This window comes from Narcine bancroftii, chromosome 7 (assembly GCF_036971445.1).
Source record: "Narcine bancroftii isolate sNarBan1 chromosome 7, sNarBan1.hap1, whole genome shotgun sequence".
NCBI classification, from domain to species: Eukaryota; Metazoa; Chordata; class Chondrichthyes; order Torpediniformes; family Narcinidae; genus Narcine; species Narcine bancroftii.
This window is the reverse complement of record NC_091475.1, coordinates 168,102,744-168,125,687: the sequence shown is the minus strand read 5'-3', so window position 1 is coordinate 168,125,687 and position 22,944 is coordinate 168,102,744. Positions and strand designations below refer to the sequence as shown.

Here is a 22,944-nt window from a genome sequence, read left to right as displayed (position 1 = left end):
TGTAAACCAATAATGTAAACAAACTGACTGAGGAAAAAAATAATAATAAATTGCCAAAGTAAGAGTCCTTAAAGGATTAAGTTTATTGTTGAGGAGTCTAATGGTGGAGGGGTAGCAGTTGTTCCTGAACCTGGTAATGTGAGTCTTGTGGCACCTATGCCTCTTTCCAGATGGTAGCAGCGAGAACAGAGCATGTGGTGGGTGGTGCGGATCCTTGATGATTGCTGCTGCTCACTGATGGCAGCGTTCCTGTAGATGCTTTCGATTTTGGGGAGGGTTTTGTCTGTGATATCTGGGCTGTGTCCACTACCCCACTAGCTTTATGCTTGGGGGTATTGGTATCACCATATCAGCCCATGATGCAACCGGTCAGCACACTTTCCACCACACATCGGTAGAAATTTGCCCGGATTTCCAATGTCATACCAAATCTCCGCAATCTCCTGAGGATGTAGGTGCTGATGTGCTTTCTTTATGATGACTAAGAGACTTGCTGGGCTATTCCAAAAAGTATTTAGGAATCAAATACATTACTGTTGGTATGGAATCATAGACAGATCATACTGGGTAAAGATTCTGATTCCTTATCATGAAGAACAGGGAACCAAGTATATTTTTACAATAATAGTTTTGTGGTCCTTGTTATTGATATCAGCTTTTTAATTCCCTATTAATTGGATCAACAATTTTAAATTTCCCCAGTGGTTAAAGCAGGTTTCTCAATTTTTTCCTTCAGATCATCAGTTGTATGTTAATTCTGTAATTTAACCAAAGTGCCTCCATACCAGGAAAAAAAAATCTCTGGGTTGTATGTGATGTCATGTATGTACAGGTACTCTGACAATAAATCTGAAATCTAAATACAGTGTGGGAACAGGATCTTTAGCCCAATTTGCATATTTGTCCCACCTACCTGCTTTTGGCCCATATCTCTCTTTTTTTTCTTTGGCTTGGCTTCGCGGACAAAGATTTATGGAGGGGTATGTCCACGTCTGCTGCAGGCTCGTTGGTGACTGACAAATCCGATGCGGGACAGGCAGGCACAGTTGCAGTGGTTGCAAGGGAAAATTGGTTGGTTGGGGTTAGGTGTTGAGTTTTTCCTCCTTTGTCTTTTGTCAGTGAGGTGGGCTCTGCGGTCTTCTTCAAAGGAGGTTGCTGCCCGCCGAACTGTGAGGCGCCAAGATGCACAGTTGGAGGCGATATCAGCCCACTGGCGGTGGTCAATGTGGCAGGCACCAAGAGATTTCATTAAGCAGTCCTTGTACCTCTTCCTTGGTGCACCTCTGTCTCGGTGGCCAGTGGAGAGCTTGCCATAGAACACGATCTTGGGAAGGCGATGGTCCTCCATTCTGGAGATGAGACCCACCCAGCGCAGTTGGGTCTTCAGCAGCATGGATTCGATGCTTGCGGACTCTGCCAGCTCGAGTACTTCAATGTTGGTAATAAAGTCATTCCAATGAATGTTGAGGATGGAGCGGAGACAGCACTAATGGAAGCGTTCTAGGAGCCATAGGTGATGCCGGTAGAGGACCCATGATTCGGAGCTGAACAGGAGCGTGGGTATGACAACGGCTCTGTACATGCTGATCTTTGTGTGTTTCTTCAGGTGGTTGTTTTTCCAGACTCTTTTGTGTAGTCTTCCAAAGGCGCTATTTGCCTTGGTGAGTCTGTTGTCTATCTCTTTGTCGATCCTTGAATCAGATGAAATGGTGCAGCCGAGGTAGGTAAACTGGTTGACCGTTTTGAGTTCAGAGTGCCTGATGGAGATGTGGGGGTGCTGGTGGTCATGGTGGGGTGCTGGCTGATGGAGGACCTCAGTTTTCTTCAGGCTGACTTCCAGGCCAGACATTTTGGCAGTTTCCGCAAAACAGGACGTCATGTGCTGGAGAGCTGGCTCTGAATGGGCAACTAAAGCGGCATCGTCTGCAAAGAGTAGTTCACGGACAAGTTGCTCTTGTGTCTTGGTGTGAGCTTGCAGGCACCTCAGATTGAAGAGACTGCCATCCGTGCGGTACCGGATGTAAACACCATCTTCATTGTTGAGGTCTTTATTGGCTTGTTTCAGCATCATGCTGAAGAAGATAGTAAAGAGGGTTGGTGCGAGGACGCAGCCTTGCTTCACGCTGTTGTCAATGGAGAAGGGTTCGGAGAGCTCATTGCTGTATCTGACTCGACCCTCTCTAAACCTATCCTATCCATGGATCCACCCATGTGATTCTGAAATGTTACAATATTACTTGCCTCAGTTTCCCCTTCCAGAGCTTGTTCCATAACACCCACCACCCTCTGTGTAAAAAAATGTTACCCAAAGGTTCATGTTAAATTTCTCCCCACCTCAATTTAAACCTATGTTCTCTGGTTTTTCAATTCCCCTGCTCTGGATAAAAGACTCCCTGTATTGACCTGACCTATTCCACTCATGGTTTAATCTGCCTCAGCGAGATCATCCTCTTCCTTCTGCACTCCAAGGCCCTAGCCTGATCAATCTCTCCCTGTAGCTCAGGCCCCCAAATCCTGGCAAAATCCTCATAAATCTTTTCTGTACCCTTTCCAGCTTGACAACATATTTCCTATAGCACCAAAAGTGAACCCTTTTCTCCAAAAAGGGTCTCACGAACATCTTATACAATGACAACATGGCTTCCCAACTTCTGTACTCATTACTCTAATTGATGAAGGTCAATGTGCTAAAAGCTTTCAGGCCACTCTATCTTCCTGTAACTTGACTTTCAAGGTACTATGTAGTTGTACTTCTAAATCCCTCCCAACAACATTCCCCAGATCCCTACCATTCACTATGTAGGCCCTACCCATGTTAAGTTTCCTAAAATGCAAAACCTCACATTTCTCTGTGTTAAAACTCAACAACCATTCCTCTGCCATCATTGACTGCCCGAGTTCCCTAGTCCTCATGTCCTCCTCCACAGTAAATAGAGAGGAGAACTTATTGAGGGCATTGCCTATCTCCTGTGACTCCACACAGAATTACAGTAACTGCTTTGATTTCTGAAGGGTCCCATTTTTTCTCTGGTTACCCTTTTTCTCCTCATACTTATAAAATCTCTTGAGATTACTCCTATAGCTGTGCCAAATCTTGGCATCATATTTATAGACAAAAGCCTTGAAAAATCATGCAGAACTGTCAAGTATTGAACATTAATTGTTCTCACAGAGTTAATCATAGTGGAACTATACCAAGCTTCTAAACTTATTTGTGTATATACATGAACTAATCTGAGATCTAAAAGAACAAAAAACTTATTTTTAGAGTTTAAGTTCATTCAGAAGTCCAACTATATTTTTAAAATTCTAATAATTTACATCTAAGAAAATAAGATCACTCTTGGGACCAATTATATTTGAAGTGTAAAACTGTTCAAACATGGTAAATGAGTTTTGAATATAGGCCTGCAGTAGTTATAGCCTCAGCTACAGTCTTGATAAATCAAAGCTCCTTTTTTAACTGTTAAGCTGAAAGCTTTTTTTCACATAATGAAGTTGAAATGGACTCAGTTAAAAGCTCTTTTCGATATTTCTGACACGCAGCTTGGAAATTGCCACATTCTGAGTAAACAGAAAGGCTCCTGAACTCGATTTAAGATCTTTTTCATTAGTAGCTCACAAATACTGCTTAAACCATAGTGGAAAATGTGAGGATACTGGCTTGTTCCAGCCAATCCTTTGCAAATAAATACTAGAGTAAAGTTTTAGATATTGCTTAAGCCTGTGTAATCAAAAATTTAATAGCCTGAATTATTCTGAAAGCAATATTAGTAGTGATCCTCTGCAGTGTTAAAGCAAAAGCAAAAGAGAGATAATTTTTAATTGGCTCATTTCAGAGACAGCCTTAATAGTATCACTTTCTAAGCAGTGTATTGAATTCCAACATACTTGAATAAAAACAATTTTTGCATTTTACAATTGTTTTTACAATTGCATCATCTGCAAACTTTTGTGTTTCGCACCAAAATACTTCACAACAGGCAAATCAGGATACTGGAAGTTTTCATCTTTTTAAAAACATCAGCTTTCCTAAAGTTCATATCTATGATTCTAACAATGACAATTTTAACAGCAGAAACATTTGGCACTTGTTCAGTTTGCACTCAACAAAATATGGTATAAAGAGAACACAGGTGCACTTTTCAATAGTGATTTATAGGCCATTTGGAAGAGAAAATAACTATCTCCTTTAACACTTGAAATTCAATTTTTTTTAAAATTTGCCTGAAAGTTGTGAAGCTTTATCCTTTTACACAAGAATTGGATGTTGATTCAACCAACAAGATTAGTCAAATAATAGTATTGCATTTAGAAAACATGACTTTCTTGCCCAATTAGTTCTTTAAGTTATCGTTATTTAAATTTTTAAATTTTAAATACAGCTCAGTACCAGGCCCTACCGGCCCACAAGCCCATGCTGCCCAAATACCCAGGGCCAGTGCCAGACTATTTTGTACCCTAGGCAAAACCAACTACTTACACCCCCCCCCCCAAAAAAAATTGACAACTTCAATTTTCAAAAACAGATGTTTTGTAGAAGAAAAGCACAGAACTTGAAAATGCTAAATGTATTTTAAATTGCAAGAATAAGTAGTACACCAATCTTTGATTATCTTTCTCAAATACAAAAGAAAATATTTTGGCACACAAATCATTTTGAACTAAAGGGCACTCGGTAGAATGCAGACCTCCACCAGGGGCAGTACAACATTAAAACCTTTTACTTCAACACCTTTAAGTCTATATACCTTTACTTCACGTAACCAACCCATCATGTTTGGACAATATTTTGCTTACAGTCAGACAGAGAAACAAGCAAAATCAGACAAAAAGGGTTAGAAACGTAACCTCCTTGTCAGAGGAAATAATCTTGTGAATTGTGTTAAAATTTAAATCTGATAAAAGCTTCAATTTCAGGCACATTAGAATCTCACTTTGGAAACCTTTTCCTTTGCAAATTATGTAACCAATTCAATCAGATAAAGTACTGATGCCTGGGCATGTTCAATAGTTATAGTTGCCAAGCCATCTAGTCACTGTTGCAACATTGTTCAGCGTATGTAGGTTTTTATAAGTTTAAGCTTTGAGAATCGTTTAGCAATGTTTACAGAAGCTAAACATATACCTCTGCACACAATTCCTACTAAGTAAAGACTTAAAACCTCAGGATCTAATCTCCAAAACTTAATGCCTGCCTTTTCGCACATCTCAGAGTGGGATATTTTCCCTGCGTATTTTTAAGACATATTCCAAAACATTGGTCATTATCAATTGTTAATTCAGCAATGGTTATTCTAGCAAAAATTCCAAACAGAAATAAAACCTACTTTTCCTCTTCGGTTCTTTTAGTTCAGGAGCATTTGTGCAAATGTAAGGCGGGGACAGTCATTCTGAAGCTTACTTACTTCGTGGCTTCACCGCTGGTTGTTCCCCAGTGCCCGATCTATCTGGGGTGGCACTGTGGAACCTTCAAATATGCGCCAACTGAACTACCATACGCGAACATACCATGCATGCGGCAATCGACCTCAGAAGGCCAACCTACCATACATGCGTCCGCTGGAACTCGCGCATCTGCACAAGAATAAAGAGGGCCGAGGGGTCACGTGATGGTGAGTATCTAGGAGGTCGCAGATCCTAGGAGTTTCCAGACCTAGATCAGAAAATAGCATTAAAAAATCCTAAAATCAAAAAAATGGAAAAATCCTGCCCAATTGAAGGAAGAGGATGAAGAAGCTTCAGTCAACAAAAAAAGGGAAAGCACCATGAGGAACTGGGTGGCCCAACAAGGTTCTAAGGAAAGTGGAGGTGCCTCATGTTGGGAACTGACCCAAGAGCTGCAGAAAAAGACACGGTCCCTCTGACCCCAGCCCCAACTGGAGTCCCGCAATCAGGCCGCTGCCAGAATGGAGGAGCTATCCTGAGTGGCTGAGAAGTTAATATGGGCCCCGGGACAGGAGAAGGGAAGCGAGAGAGGACAGCTGGTTCCCCCTCGCAACTCACAAGTTCATGCACTGATCGGCGGGCTCTCTTACAGCCGGGATCTGCTAGTGGAGCGCCGAGTCGAGAGTCGGCGGGCTCGAGTGGAGCCGGTGCGAGCTCGGGATTGGCGAGCTCAGATGAGGATGCAGAGTTGGCTGGCCAGGACAGTGATGACAGTAATGAAGAAGATCATTAAGTTGGCAATGTGGGTCTGCAGGATGGCGGCAATGGCGGCAGTCAAGAGAGTGAGGGATACAGCCATGAGGCCAGGAGAGGTCAGAAGGCCGGGCTGCTTCAGAAAATGGAGGAGAAGGTCCCGAAGCCCTCCTTAAGAGACATTTTGCAGACTCTGACCCAAATGGAAAATAGGTTAGGGAAGGTAGTGGACAGAAGAGGCAGAGACATGTCAGAAAAATTAGTCAGGATGGAGGGGGCCCTGGTGAATAGAACAGGCAGGGTGACAGAGGTAGAGGAGAGATTGGGGGCAGCAGAGGATAGAAATGCCACAATGGAGCAGGAAATTAAAGGTCTTGTTAAAGAAGCAGATGAGGTATGGGGGAAGTTGGATTTCCTGGAGAATTTCACAAAACGCTGCAACATTAAAATAGTGGGATTGAAAGAAAACTCTGAGGGAGGGTATCTTACAGAGTTCCTAACTAAATGGATCCCCAAACCACGAGGAAAGGAGACGCTGGGAACACCCATTAAAATAGAAAAAGCCTTTCGAGCCCCAACCCATAAGCCAGGACTGGGACAAAGACCCTGGTCAATCGTTATAAAGTTAAAATATTTTCAAGATCATGAAAAAATATTAGGGGCGGCGGCAAAAGGGGCAACTCAGAGTACAAGGGGTCAAAAGAATTCTTTTATCCAGATATTAGAAGAGCTCTTTTCAAGAAATGGAAAGATTTTGAACCGTTTAAGCAATCAGCAAAGCAGAACGGCCATGATTGTGTTCTGCGCCACCCTGCTACTTTGAAAATTATGTTGCTGGTGTGGGGGAAGGAAATTTTTTACAGGAAAAGAAAAGGCATGTCAGTTTATAAATACCCTGCCAGGACTAAATGGCGGACCAAGTGGAAAAGAGTAAAAGGGGCAATAAGACTTAAAAATTATTAAAACTAATGGACTGGAATACTTAGATTTCTGTATTATATCGAGAATGGGGTCTTGGCTATTTTCTGATTTTAAAGAAAGATAAAAGGTCTGGGAGGGTTCTGGGACTGGATGAGTGGAGAGGGGTGAAGGTGAAGGTGACCGCATGGAACCATTGGTGGTGAGAGGAGGAGGGAGACTGTCAGAGTTGTGAGTAGAGGGCGGGTGAGATTTATGTATGGTGTGTGTGTGTGTGTGTGTGTGTGTGTGTGTGTGTGTGTGTGTGTGTGTGTGTGTGTGTGTGTGTGTGTGTGTGTGTGTGTGGGTGGGGGGGGGTGGTTGGGGGAGGTATGTGTTCCCTTTTATTATTTCAAGGAAAATGGTTGTGAATGGGAATCTATGTTATGGTGTTGTGGGCAAATGGGTTTGTGGCGTTATTTTTTCTTCCCTAGGGCTTGTCACGGCTCAGATAGAGTGGAGCAATGGGTGGATGGTAAGAGACTGGGGGTGTGGGGGGAATGGCGGTGGAGATGGGGGGAAAACATTTAGGGAGGGAACCTGGGTGTAATGGCTAAAAGTGTAAAGTATGCTACTTTTAATGTGAATGGCTTAAACAGAATGGTGAAACAAAAAAGGATCTTGGGACACATTTTTAAAAATGGGGATAAATCTGACCTTCCACAAAGAGATGCATTTAACAGAGCAGGAACATCAGAAGTTAAAAAAGGGATGAGTGGGTGTCCTGGGTAAACTTGTACCTCTCACTTTGTTTGTTTTAGATTGGTCACAGTGTTTGATCTACTGAAAGAAAATAGACACCCACACCGAGAGCAGTTCAGTTTATACAAATGTTTATTACAAATTCAAAAGCTAATTTCAAACTACAATATGCAAGCCCTTCCCAATTATACTTATCAACGCCTGGACTGGTCCCAACTGCCGAAGCAAGGCAATGGTAGCAGCCGGTGGGGTGCCGGTAGCAGCTTCTCCACCTTCCCCGACGTTAGCTGGACTCTAGAAGTTCTTCTTGCTGAGAGATGTTTCCACCCCTCAGAGAGTCTTCACTTCAGCAGTGGGACCTTGGCTTATATTACCCAAAAAATTGTTTACTCATAGCTTATCTCTTTGAATAAATGATTTCATTATCTTCAAGGTCTCCTGACAGTCTGTGACCAACAAAAGACAACTGCATCTCTGGGCCTCATGGTGGAATTTAGATTATATCTTCTGATGCAACTGCATCCCTTCTTACATAAGCTGGTCTAAATCCTCCATTACATTCCACCCCTTGGTCGCAGCCTGTCACTTACACGAGACCTTACAAGCATTTGAATACAGAAGGAGCGAAAAAGAAAAACTAAAACTATAATAAACACAAAAATAAGCAATAATGCGAGCAACCAATGGATATTAGTGTGGCCCAATCCCCCAAATGTACCAGTTAACCATAAAAAAGGATTCCAACCAAGGCTCAAACTATCCTTGTGGGCCACAATACCCAGACACTGAAGCTCACGAACAGATTTTGAAACATGTTGAACAATAGCAGATATACTAGTGGATACATCGGGCCGTGTCCCCCATGGGCAACTCCCTCAGAATGTCCTCGACATTACAAATCCAATTGCTGGTATCAAAGCAGCTGTTAAGCCAGATCAGCAGGAGCGCAAGACAGAGGACCTGGAACAAAGAAGCCTGACATATGTCATTCACGATGCCGTAAGCGTTCAGTATTTAAACAAACCAAACCATCCTGTCCCTCAATAGCTACCCACCGAGTGTTGCCCTGGGCAGGTGTCACTATTTCCCCTTTTACAGGAGGGCCACTACCTGATGGTGCCACCCATACCTTTTTTCTGCCATTCTCTAGCTTGGGAATGGGGGGCAATGACTTTTTCCTCTGGAATAGGCTGTAGTTCAGAAGCATGAAGAAGTCGGTGGAAAGGTGTACCTCCCTTTAAAGGGCGATGATTCAAATTGTCGACTGCCTGCTGCAGCACATGGCTCCACCCCTTCAGGGTCCCCAGTGGTGTTAACAAACGAATTTGTTCCATCAGTAAGCCGTTCATTTGTTCAACTAACCCGGCAGCCTGCGTGCGGATAATAAGGAATATGGTGGACCCATAATATACTGTTGTCAGCTGCCCAATCACAGATTGCCTTCCCGGAGAAGTGCGAGCCATTATCAGACTGAATTTCCTCTAGTACATCATAACAAGAAATTAAATGGTTTAGTCCTTGAATAGTGCTAGCTTGGTCAATCGTCTTGCTGGGAAAAGCAAAAACCAGGCCTGAAAAGGTGTCAACCATTACTAGGATGTAATGTTTACCCATACAGTCTGGCATAGGGCCTATGTAATCAATTTGCCAGACTGCAGCTGAGCAAGCTCCCCATCTTATTCGGCCATGCGGACCAGGAGGAACGGTGCGGGACTTCACAAGCTGGCATGCTGGGCATCTCCGCACGACCATGTGGACGTCGTCCTGATGGATGGGTAAGGCATGTGTACGGGCCCACATAGCTGATCCCTTCTCCCCCAAATGGCCACTCTGTTCGTGTGCCCATCAAGCCAGGGGGACGGTATCGGCACGGCTGATAGTGGCAACCTGATCTGCTACTGCATTATGTTGTGCCATGTTCGTCGTCGCATTGGCATGGGCATGGGCGTCAACGTGATAAACGGTTATCTCACAATGATGGGAAGCATCCCACAACAGCTGCCACGACTGTTTGCCCACGACTGTTGGTCATGTACCAGCCAGTCATTCTTTTGCCAATCAGGCATCCATACCACTAGTCCATTAGCCACAGCCCAGGAATCAGTAAACAGCTGAAGAGGGTGATCATGGCAGTCTAGTGGTAAAGTGACTGCCTTCAACTCAGCAAACTGACTGGAGCCACCATCCCCCTCCTCCAATAAGTGAGTTCCTGACCTGGGATGGTAAACAACCACCTTCTACTTCTGTTTTCCTTGCACCCACCGGCTGCTACCATCAGTAAATCAGGCATCCTTTTGTTCTGCTTTCTGTACCATCTCTTCCGTGGTCCTTTGGATCATCACATCATCAATATAATGGTGATTTGAGAGAGAAGGCGATACTGGCACCGTCTCCAAATCATGGGCAATTAGGCTGTGGCAAATAGTGGGAGAGTGTACATAGCCCTGAGGGAGGAGGGTGAAGGTATACTGACGCCCCTTCCAGGTATAAGAATACTAAAGAAGGCGTTAGCGAGATCAATGACAGCATACCATGATCCTGAGTTCCCAGTAGCAATGTTTTCCACAAGGGTGACAATGTCCGGAATTGCCAATGCAAGTGGTGGGGCATATCTGGCTCCTGGACTGGCCAAACAGGGCTATTAAAGGGTGATGTTGCGGGCCTCATTACCCCTTCCTCTTGCAAAACATTGATGGTGGCAGTAATCTCTTCTTGCCCTCCAGGGAGGCAATACTGTGGAATGCATACTGGTTTCGGAGGCACCATCACAGGATCCCACTTAGCCCGACTCACCACTTGTCTTTTTGTAATAGTCCGAATTCCTAATGCAAATCCCCCTTGGCTAGTATTAAGGGCTGTACCGGCCAACATACCCAGGATACACTCGTCAGTGGCAGCCACCAGGGCCTGTAACCATATAGGGAAAGGGCCATCACCCACTGTGGCGCGGACTTTTATTTCCTTCGCCAGGGTGATCGCTCCTCCCATCCCCTCTATTCGAAATGTCGGTCCAGTCCAGAGGTCAGGGTTACCCGGAATCACTGAGTGCTCCGCACCGACCAAGGCCAAATATTGGCGGTCATTACTCCCACCCCAATGGACTGTTAACAGTATGTAGGGCCGTGAGTCCCCGTGTATCCGCCGTACCTCGATGGAGTGGACACGGGAACCCCGTCCGCACCCTCATGCCTTAGTAGGGTTCGGGGGCTTCCAGGACCACATGCTACTATTATCCATAAGAGCCTTTTTAACCAATTATTGTATCTCATCATGGATAACTGGAGCAAGAGAAGCTGGCTCGATAGGAGCAGCAGTGGAAGCAGAAGGGACAGATGGGCCAGATGGGCTGGGGATGATGTTCCCCTGCCTTCCTCTTATAAAGGGCATAAAGGAACGTGGTAGGTTTCCCATCAATATCACTTTCAGGTACGCCTAACTTTAACAAGTTTAGAAAAAGGTCCTTTCTTGTCGGTCCGTTATTAGCAGCAGGCCCTCCCTTTTCATCCTGCTTGTCTGATTTAACCTGGGTTGTACGTGAGTGGATTTTTACCTCCCAACTCTAATTCTCGAAACCCAGATAAGCCGTGCACTGCCTCAGACACAGGGTGCCCAATTAGTGGACTAGTTATGGACAGAACCAGTCCCCATACAGTAGGTTGGGCGGAACGAACCAATCGGGTATGCATTCCGGCAGTGAAACTCTCTTCGTCAGGGATTCCCCCCAAGTACCCACAGCCTCAAACGCCTTGCATACAAGGCAGAGGCCAGGGCCTGTTGACGAATTACTGCTATATCCTCCTCTGGGGTGCCCCAATTATTCTGCAAATGTAAATCCCAATCTACTGGTGATGGGTATACTCGTAATAGGACATCCTCTAGAGTGGCAAGTAAGTAATCCACCTCTCTTTCTCTACCCCGCAGCTCAGCAGTGACCCGGATATCAGTAGTCAATGTTCCTAATCCCAACAATTCCTCAGGGGTTAAATATGCATTACCCCCTCCTTGTTCCCAAACACGCAGGAGCCAGGCTGCCAGAGTTTCTCCTGCCTTTTGCCTAAATCAATCTCCAATGGCAGCCAGCTCTTTCATAGAGAAGTCACGGATCATTGACAGCTCTTGACCTCTGCTCCCACTTTGGCCCACAGGGTCCTTTGCCCAGTGGACGGGACGAGGCCTAGGTCATCCCATAGAGGGGTGGGCCATTGAGACATTGAGAGGGATTCGGGTACCTTCCTTTGGGTTCTCTAATGAGATCAGGGGATCATCTACCTCTTCAATCTCATCAGTTACATTCCGCCCCTCTCCTTCTCCGTCTGTTTGGAAAATCCGCTGCCTTACAGGGCGGGCGTGTAACAAAAGACAACTGCATCTCTGGGCCTCATGGTGGAATTTAGATGTGTCTATTCATTCATATGCATCCTGGGCCTCATGGTGCAAATTAGATTATGTCTTCTGATGCAACTATATTCCTTCTTGCATAACCTGGTCTAAATCCTCCATTACAGTGGGTCAGGTCCTCCTCATTTGGCTCAAAGGCAAGGGAGGTAGCAATCCTAATGGGGAAGAGTGTTCCAGTGCAGGTACAGACAAAATGGGAAGATTCGTCATGGTACACTGTCAGATACATTCAGAACCCTGGACCCTAGTGAATGTGTACGCCCCTAACTATAATGATGAAAAACTTATGCAGGACATTTCCTTACAATTGACAGAGGCAAATGAAAGTATTCTAATAGGGGGCGATGCCTGGATCCTGTGCTGGATAATTCCACAAAACAAATTACGAGGACTAGAGCAGCGAAACCCACCATTGACTGCATGAGAAAACTGAATTTCATAAATGTGTGGCGGAAAAAGTATCCAAGAGAGAGGGATTACTCATTTTAATCAAAGAAACATGGTTCTTTCTTCAGCCCATATAGAGAGTAGGATCATGGAAGCTGAGGATAGGGCAAGGCTCCTCTCAGACCATTCCTCACCCCCACCCCCCGATTCTGTCCTGAAATGCCAGATAAGCAGGATACAGCATACAGGTGGCGTCTTAACACTGTTGTTGAAAAAAATCATAGTTTTGTAATTTCCTAAGAACCGAAATAGCACTATAGCGTGGGACAACCTTAAGGCATACTTAAGGGGATAGATAATTGGGTATACAAAGATGGTCAAGAAAAATTATATGAGGGAGGTGGAAGAATTGGAACAGGACATTACCCAATTAGAGAAGGACTTACAGGAATCAGGCTCAGAGGATCAAGAGAGAGCTCTTACAAACAAGAGATTGGAATATAATATACTTCAGATGTATAGTATGGAAAAGGCACTTACGAGGTTGAGGCAAAAGTATTATGAGTTGGGGGAAAGAGCTCACAAGGTCCTCACATGGCAGTTAAGGACAGAACAAGCCTCTAGAACAATCAATGCGATACAAACAGGGAATGGCCAGATCTCGTATAAACCAAAAGAAATTAATGAGCTCTTCAGGGAATTTTATGAAGGACTGCACAAATCTGAAATGGCTTGGGATCCTAACAAAACGGACAAGCTTTTGGCCAGATTGGATCTCCCCAGTCCAAGCCCTGAGGAGCAGAAGGGACTAGACCTTACTCTTACAGAGGAAGAGCTATGGAAATCATTGAGTGTGCTACAAACTGCCAAGACTCCAGGAGAGGACGGATTCCCACTTGAGTTCTTTCGAGAAATTAAGGACTTATTAATGCCTCTGTATATGGAGGTGAATACCAGGCAAGGGAAACACGGACCCTCCCAGAATCTTTCACAACGGCGATTGTTATGACAATCTTGAAGAAGGGTAAAGATCTACTTTTGCCACCTTCTTATAGACCAATTTCCCTGCTGAATATCGATTATAAGATCCTTGCCAAGGCCCTGGCAAACAGATTGCCCTTGCATCTGCCGAAATTAATAAACAAAGACTAGGCAGGCTTTGTGCAGGAGAGCAAGCAGCGGATAACATTGGCAGACTGTTGAGTGTAATGTATCTGGCACAAACTAGAAATGAGAGGGGATTGGCTGTTTCCCTGGATGCAGAGAAGGCTTTTGACAGACTGGAATGGGAATTTTTATTTAAAGTGCTGGAAAAGCCAGACTTTAAAAAATACTATTGGGAGCTCAGTCGAGATTCATCACCTCTCTTCCAGGGAGGAGGTGTATCATCCTGGGCACAAATTGACCTGCAGCTGGTGGGCGAGAGGATAGCAGAGGACTTTATTTATAAATGGGTCACTAAATTGCTGTCAGGAAAGAAGGGCAGACCCATATTAAAACAAGTGATTAAAATCTGGATCAAAATTAACCAGTATCTGAACATCAATGTGGGGCTGTCCTCAAAAAAGCCCCTGACTCCTAATAAATTAATAGCATTAACGATAGGTAACAAGATCATGGACGCCTGTTATGAGCAGGGACAATTAATGTTGTTTGAGCAACTCAAAAGTAAATATGACTTGTCAAATCAGACATTCCACTGCTATCTTCAAATAAGATATTTTTTACGAGACATATTGGGTAGAAGTATGGCCCTATCTCAGTGCAGTGCCAAAGATACCAGGATTCAAAGGGGGAGTGGAAAGAAATTCATTTCTGCAGTGTATTTCCTGCTTCAGTCAGATAGACCCAAACCAGGCCTCCATAGATTGAGAGAAAGATGGGAGGCGGTCTTGGGTACTGTAAATACTGAAAGATGCTGGTCCGATTTATGCCGGGAAAGCATGACCACGGTCATCAATGCAAGGTACAGATTGGTGCAATATAATTTTCTAATGCTGCAGAAAATGAACAGATCAAAACCAGAACTCTCAGACCAATGCTTTAGATGCGGCATTGTGGCTGGTACATTCATGCACGCAACCTGGTCATGTACCAAGGTGAGGCCCTTCTGGGTAGATCTAGGCCAAGCCCTAGAGAAAATCATAGGCAAACAATTCCCGCAGGACCCAGAATTGTTCCTGTTGGGAAACATAATGGACAAAAGGGTTACAATGAAACTGTCCATATTTCAAACCCAATTTGTGTTAATTGCATTGGCAGTGGCCAGGAAGTGAATTGCAGCTACCTGGAAGTCCAGCTCTAATCTCAGTATCGAACGATGGAACATGGAAATGTGGAGTTGCGTTCCCCTCGAGAAAATAACATAACTTGAGAAACAAATATAACACCTTCCGAAGGATTTGGCAGCCGTGCATGTGCCATATACGCGTACGGCGGTGATTGATTCCCCCATTCCCTGATGTGGCGTCCTCCCCCCTGCACTAATCCCAACCAAGGAAGTCAGGAGCATATATCGGCCCAATGGCCACCCACTTAGCTGTGACTATCCCCGTTCCCTTATTATTTATTTATTTTCCTGGTGTAGAGAGTTTTTTTTTGTTGGTCGAAGTCCGGATGAGCTGTCTTATATTAGATGTGGGGGGGGGGGGGGGGGGGGTTGAAAAAGACACGAGCCTGTGCATACAGTCAATAATGAGAATGGAGTATGTGTAAATTTGAATATGTGTTGCCAATTATGGCATTAACAATGTATATGGCTGTACAACCTTGTGTTAAAATATAACTAACATTTTAAAAAATGAATAAAGATGGCTTTGTACAGCCAATGTTCCCTGGGTTTGCTGATTAATAAGGTATTAATTTATTAGGAGTCAGGGGCTTTTTTGCACATTTTGCCCCTATATTTTTTTGCACATTTTGCCCCTATACTGGACATCTGGCCACCCTGGCAGTACTCCTCTGAGGTCTATACCCTAGGCAGATGCCTAGTTGGCCTAATGATAGCACCGGCTCTGCAAATACCCCATTTAACCTACAACCCCTGTACATTTATGAAAGGTGGGAAGAAACTGGAATACCTGGAGGTAACCCACACAGACATGGGGAGAAGGTACAAACTCCTAAACAGACAGTGCTGGATTCTAACCCAGATTCCTGGCGCTGAAATAGCATTGTGTTAACTGCTACGCTAACTGTGCCACTCCACATTTTATGTCATATACAGATGGGGGGAAATAAATAATAATAAATATTCACAATTGGTCATAATGCAGAAATGTGCTAGGCCAGCAGTGCGGATGGATCATTGGTTGTCTTGATGTAGTGTTATGGCAAGGTAGTACCAGGAGATATAAGAGCCTGATAGCTATTGGGGAAAATAAACCTCTCTTAAACCTTTTGGTGCCGGCTCTTGGCTTCTGTACCTTCTGGCCACTCATCGCACTCATCCACTGCAGCTGTGCTATTTAAAACTACTCAGCTGTTTGACAATTCTGCACTCAGACAGGAAGATAATTACTAAGGAAATGACCTTTAAACCTGCTAGTTTTGACAGATACTTCCCAAAGTCCCATGCCAAAATGTTATCTTGTAACTCCAATTCCATACTTTGTAGACTTCTCCTTCACTATGTTTTGAATCTCATCAACAAAAGCAGGCTGGAGCAATAACCACCATCAACTTGAACAAAACCACAATAGATGATCATCTTCCACTGAACCACAACGCAGTCTTTGGCAATTACTCCGTCATCCTGAAAAGAATTGTTTGTGCTGAGCAGTCAGTGTTCTAATAGTTTTAACGGAGAAGAGCACCATCTTCATCAGCTGAATAAAACACTTGAAAAATCATGCAGAATCTTCAGATATTTGGGAAACTTGTTTTAACATCCGAGAAACTGACTAACAAACAAGACAGATCATTCCACTGAAACAGATTAACTTCTAGCTTCTGAATTGTGGGATAAAGTGGAGCAACAGCCATTAAATTATCAGTTTAGTCATCCAGATTCCTGGATTAATGATCCAGAGGCCTGCAGGGATATCCCAAGATAGCAGCTGTCGAATTTAAATTCAATTAATAATGTGGAATTTGGACGAAAAGAAAACTAAACTTAATATTGAAAAAATATTAGCTTGACCTAAAAGCCCATTTGATTCATTGGTGTCTTTCAGGAGAAATTTGTCATCCTTCCCTGGTCAGGCCTACCAGAGCCAGCCCAGGTGGTTAACTCCTCAATGCTCTGAATAGTTCAGAAGTAAAATTGGAAGACCTACTAATCATTAAACCAGACATTAAAATGTATGGGGGGGGGGTTGTAGGTTAATTGGAGTATATGGGCCGGAAGGGCCTGTTACTGTGCTGTATGTCTACATTTGAATTTAAATTCAGGCATGGGAATGCCACTTGCAACCCACTTCACAAACATCTTGGAACGATGTAGTAATTGGGAGAGTTGTCCTACATCCTAGTCAAACAAAAGCCTGGCAGAGTCATATCCACAGAATCATATCGAGTATGTTTTGTCCCCATATTAGAGCAGATCCAGAAGTAATCTTTAAGACACCAAAACTGACTCCAAACCCCAAGATTTTTAATGGCATCGTGAAAACTGGGCATGGAAGCCTCCTGATTTCTACCTACCACCCTTCATCAGCCAATAATTCCATATGCTCCACATTGAAGGGTACTTAAAAGATACACTTAAAGGACACAGAGCATTCTCTGGATATATGTCCATCTCCTAGCTTGAAAACACCATGACAGACCAAGCTGTTTGACCTGAAAGATAAAGGGGAATATTAATATCCATCTATTGCAATGATATTTTAATTTCAGTTGTGACTGTGAATGTGATGAATGTTTTTAGCTGTGAGAGTTGTTACTGACACCACAAAGTTTGATTGGCAGATTTAAATATTTGATTGTATTGCAGAGGTGGCAAGAAGATATTCATTGAGTCACAGAGTCTATGCACTCACTCCAGTGTAATCTTATCCTTCCCATGCTGTAGTCACCAGAATTGTGCACGATACTCTGTGTGGCCATCCAGTGCATTGTAAAGCTGTAGAGTCCCGCCTTTTATATTTTATGCCCCAATCTATGATGGCATGTTAAAAGCTGTCACCATCCTATACACCAGGGTTTCCCAACCAGGGGTGCTCGCACCCCTTGGGGCTGTGAGATAGCATTCCAGGGGGTGCGAGATAACATTTGGTTTTTTTTAATAAATCCATACTCCTTCAATTTGGATAATATGTCAGATGATGAAGAGCTGAAGGAAGATCTTATTGAACTGCGCACAAATCGTGTTCTTGAAATGCAGTTTGAAAGTAAAACTTTGGAACAACATTGGTGTTCGGCAATGGACATGTTTCCAAGACTTTGTGAAAAAGCACTAACTGTGCTCATCCCATTCGTGACAACATACTTCTGCGAGTCTGGATTTAGTGCCCTTTTGTCAATCAAGACAAAATCTAGAAATCGCTTGGGTGCACAGGCAGACGTGCGGATAGCTATCAGCAACAAAGGGCCACGTTTTGAAAAACTCTTAAGCAATAAACAGGAACAAAAGAGTCATTAAATTTAAATTGGCTCATGAACATTTGAACATTAGTTCTTTAATTTTTTTAAGAAATTTCATGCATGGATGAAAATTTAATTTTTTTGTAGGGTTTATGCAACTTTTAATTTGTTATAATATTTTTTTCTTTTCCATATGTTTCATTTTTGTTTATATATTATTAAAAATTGATTATACAAATTTGTTTTGGTCACCTTCACCTTTATTCTCAAATAAGTTATTACTTTAAGGGGTGCGAGAACATATTTAAAAATTTTAGGGGTGCGGGGCATGAAAAAGGGTGGGAACTACTGCTATACACCATTGTCATCACTTTCAGGGAACAATGGCCTTAAACAACCTTTTTCTGTTCATCTCTAATCCCTTTGTGACCACTATTTACTGTATGTCCTATCCATATTTGAGCCCTTAGTGTCGCCTGGATGGATACAAGGATAAACTAGATAGAGTTTTGTTTATCTTGCAGCAAGTCGGGCTGAGGTGGAATCCGATTGACTTATGACATTAGTTTTGTGTGTGTGCGTGCGTGAGATGTGTTATATATTTTTTAACTATCACAGCAGTAATTCTATAGAACTAGTGAGATTGTGAATTCTTTCCAACCTTTTCCCTGGTTCATGGCAGACAACTGCTATGTTATTTCTGAAGCTATCTCCTCTTCATGGCGCTCCCAGGGTGTCTCCTGACACCCTCCCCCTCCCCATACAGATGGTAGAGCTCTAGTTCTCAGCCTGGTAATGTAGGTTGATGTCTGTAGATCTGGTGCTCATTCCTTCACTTGCACAACTTCCAATGCAGCCATTCAACTCCAACTGCAAATAAAAATACTTGTGGAGGTTTTGAGGCTTTGTAGGCCTTTAAAGGTTGAGCCCTGATCAGTGGTCAGTGGCCTCTTATATTTAGCTACTAATCACCATGATCCTCTCATTAACAGAAGAAAGGCACATTGTGCATTCAAAATATGCGTTAACATTTATAGAGCCATCACAACAAATGCCAAGCCTGCAAAATGATGAATGGATGCAGGGTAACCATGCAGCACTGACTTAACTCTCTCATTTGGGTGTTATTTCAAAACTGTTTGCAGCTACTTTGTGATGAGGAGATTGTTCCTATTGAATTTTTAAGTGCATTCCTATCAGTTTACAGAATTACTTGGGCATGGAAATGCAAGAAGGTGTGGAGTTACAATAGTGATAAATTTTATTTAATTTAAAATTTAATACCAATGTCTCCAAGTACAAAAAATATTGCCTCCAGTAGACAGTAAGTGTTATAGCTAACAAAGATCTGCTTTAAGGAGTTAGTTTTGGGCACAAAAAGAACATAAGGAATAGGAGCAGGGGTTAGGCATCTAGCCCGTTAAGCATGTTCTGCCATTTAATATGGCCATGGACTCAGCTCTGCATACTTTCCTTTCCCCATATCCCTTAATTCTCCAACTGTAGAAAAAAAATGTATCTATGTCTTAAATATTTACAACCTTCACAAAATTCTACCTTTAACCTTCATTCCTGGAAGGAAAAGATTTTTAGCTTTAGCAGCAGAAAAGTTTACATTACGTTATCCAGCAACGATGAAGATTCTATTACCAGATGGCAAAAATAATTTTTTTATGGATTACAAACAGGCATCAGATTTTGTGGAAACTTTGCCTTTTAATAGATGAGTAAATGAGAGGGAATTATTTGGAATGAGACAATGGGCTAGTAAATTAGAGACTCTGTTTTGATGTAACACCTGAGAGTTGAAGGCCGCTGTTCATGGGCTTGTTTGTGGCAATGAGCACATCCCACATGATGGGGGGGGGGGGGGGGGGTGGTGCTATATTCTTCAGCGCCAATAGGGGGAGTTCTACTTTATATATATCCTTATGTCTATGAATGGAATTATATTGATTATATTGATGCTTTATTTAACTTTAGAGAATTGATTCAGCACAGAATTTAAATTGGATGATGGAAGAGATATAAGATTCTTAATGAATATATGGATTAATTAGGATTAATATTAGATATATTAGAATTTAATTCTTAGAATTGATTTAAAATATAAGAGGTCCAATTAAAATTGGAAATGCACATAGAGCTCTCAGACCACAGCCGTAATCAAATCAGATTTGGTGAAAACTTTGCCTTTTAATAGGCTGAGTAAATGAGAAGGAATTATTTGGATTGATATAATGAACTACTAAATTAGAGACTTTGTTCTGATGTAACATTTGCGAGATGAAGGGTACTGGAGTCTGTCAGCCACTGTTTAAGGGCTCGTTTGTGGGAATGAGTCACATCTCGTATGATAGGTGGGGGTGGTGCTTTTTTTAGTGTCATAGAGGGAGTTGTATAATTAAATATATCTTTATGAATGGAATTATATTGATTATATTGGTTTTATTTTACTTTAAAGAATTAATTTAACAGAATTTAAATTGGATAATGGAAGAAATATGAGATTCTTAATGGATATATAATTAATTAGGATTAATATTAGATATATTGAAATGTAATATTTAGAATTGATTTAAAACTTAAAATGTACATATTTGGATATGTAATAATCTTTATAATTTTTTTTAATATCCATATTTTTCATTCATTTCAAGTTTTCTCCAGTTTTTTTCTAGGGAAGGGAGTTTGGGTCTTTTTTTTTAGGGTCTTTGGGGGATTAGATGGGTTGGGTGGGCTTCTTTTCTTCTCTTTTTTTCTTTTTATTTTCTTTTTCCATTTGTAAAAGTCATGTATGACAAATTGTGAATGAAATCTATGTAATGTAATTGATTGTATGGCATCTATAAATAAAATAAGGGGAAAAAAAAGAACATTTGAAATAGGAGTCAACTATCTGGCCTGTTGAGCCTGCTCCGCTATTCAATGAGATCATGGCTGATCTCACCTACCTGCCTTTTCCCCATATCTCTTAATTCCCCTACTATGTAAAAATCTATCCAACCTTATTCACTGAGGTAGCTTCCTCTACTTCAATGAGCAGCGAGTTCTATAGATTCACCACATTCTGGGAAGATCAGTTGTTCCTCCTCTCCATCCTAAATGTACTATCCTTAATCCCTAAGGCAATGTCTCCTAGTTCTGGTCTTCCCTCACCAATGGGAACAACTTACCTACCTCTGTCTTATCTATGCCTTTCATAACTTTACATTTCTATAAAATCCCCTCTCATTCTTCTAAATTCAAGTGAGTACAGGTGGAAAATTACTATAAAGCAGGGGTTCCCAACCTGGGGTACATGTACCCCCCAGTGGTACATTTGCACTTTTCACGGGTTACATTGGGTCTGAGAGAATAACCACTACTGTACAATACATGGTGTTGTCATCTGCAGTCAGATTGCACAATGTCGTTTTTTTTATCCTTCATTTTTAGGGGTACACGGGAACCTATAAAAATGCCCAAGGGGTACAGAGGAACAAAAAGGTTGGGAACCCCTGCTAATAAAGGAACAAGGTACAGGAAAATACATTTTTGACACTTCATAAAATCCTGGGAACCTGGGAGTATTTCTTCCATTAAATATGGTTTCAATATTAATTGCAGATTTTTTTTCATTGATATCATTCTATTCATCATTAAGTGTTGGAACACTGACAAACTCACTCCAGGAGAAACATTTAGTTGTCAGTCGCAGAAGCTGTTTTTGCAACTCTAAAAAAAATTGCATTTTGCTATCAACCACAAATCTCTGGCTGTAAGCAACTAACAATCTCTTCAAATGGTCAAGATAGTTACAGGAGGCTCTTTGTTTTATTTGACAAATTGTTAATATCCTAATTGATTCTACCATGCCTTCATACTATTCTCCAAAAAAACTGTGAAGTCATGAAGTGCACAGGATTCTAATTTTCCTCCAGTTTGATGTTGTGCTCTATCATAGCTTAGTGTATCTGAACCCACCAATTCATCCACCCACAATACATTGTTGAGCATGAGGCAAAAACTGTCAGATACAACTGTTTCCTTTTATTAAAAACAATCTTTCAAATGCAGGTTTACCAACATTAACAGTTGTGGGGTTTTTTTTAAGTATATTGCTTTACCACATATATGCTTTTTTGTTTCTGAATATATTACACCTTGATCATAACACTGAAATAGTCACACAGTCAGAGTTGTACAACCATAGAAATAGGCCCTTCATTCCATCATGTCTATGCTGATTTACTTGCCCATCTGCACTAATTCCATTTGCCTATACGAAGACCATGCTTTGCCTATTTAAATGCCTGCCTAAATGATCTTCAACATTGTTCTTCTATCTGATTTCACCACCCCTTATGATGGCATATTATAGATATCATATTACCCTCAGGTCCTCTTACACTCACCTTAAAACTTATGCCATCTTGTTTTGATTCCTGGACCACAAGAACTAAGATTTTGACGATCAGCCCGATATATGCTTCTCATAGATACTTCTATCAAGTCACCCCTCAGCCTCCCTCACTCTAAGGAAAACAAGCCCAGCTGATCAATCTCTCTCTCCCCATAACTGAAGTACTCTAATCCAGGCAACATTGTGATAAATCTTCTCTGCAATCTCTCTAGGGTAACAGGGCAATCGTATCCTTCCTATCATGTGTCAACCAGAACTGCATACAAATCTCCAAGGAACCAGCATTTTGTAAATTTATGATGTAATGTCCCAACTCTTGAATTCTGTACTACATACCTACTCCATCACCCTATTGATGAATATTGTTACTTTTAAGACTTCGACTCCTGGGTTTCTCTGTTTCTTACTGCCTTACCATTTACTGTAAA

At 42.2% G+C, this 22,944-nt stretch overlaps 1 protein-coding gene across 9 annotated transcripts in view; it reads left to right on the top strand.

Moving 5' to 3' along the window:
* Positions 1-22,944, top strand: part of pdgfd (platelet derived growth factor d) — a 365,062-nt gene that overhangs the window by 336,411 nt on the left and 5,707 nt on the right. The window contains exon 7 of one of the 9 annotated variants that reach the window (XM_069891213.1): positions 21,550-21,630. The exons of the other annotated variants lie outside the window; for them this stretch is intronic. Coding sequence (XP_069747314.1) covers positions 21,550-21,618 — 69 coding nt within the window. The 3' untranslated portion in view covers positions 21,619-21,630. The remainder of the gene's footprint in view (positions 1-21,549; positions 21,631-22,944) is intronic. 9 annotated transcript variants of the gene reach the window in all.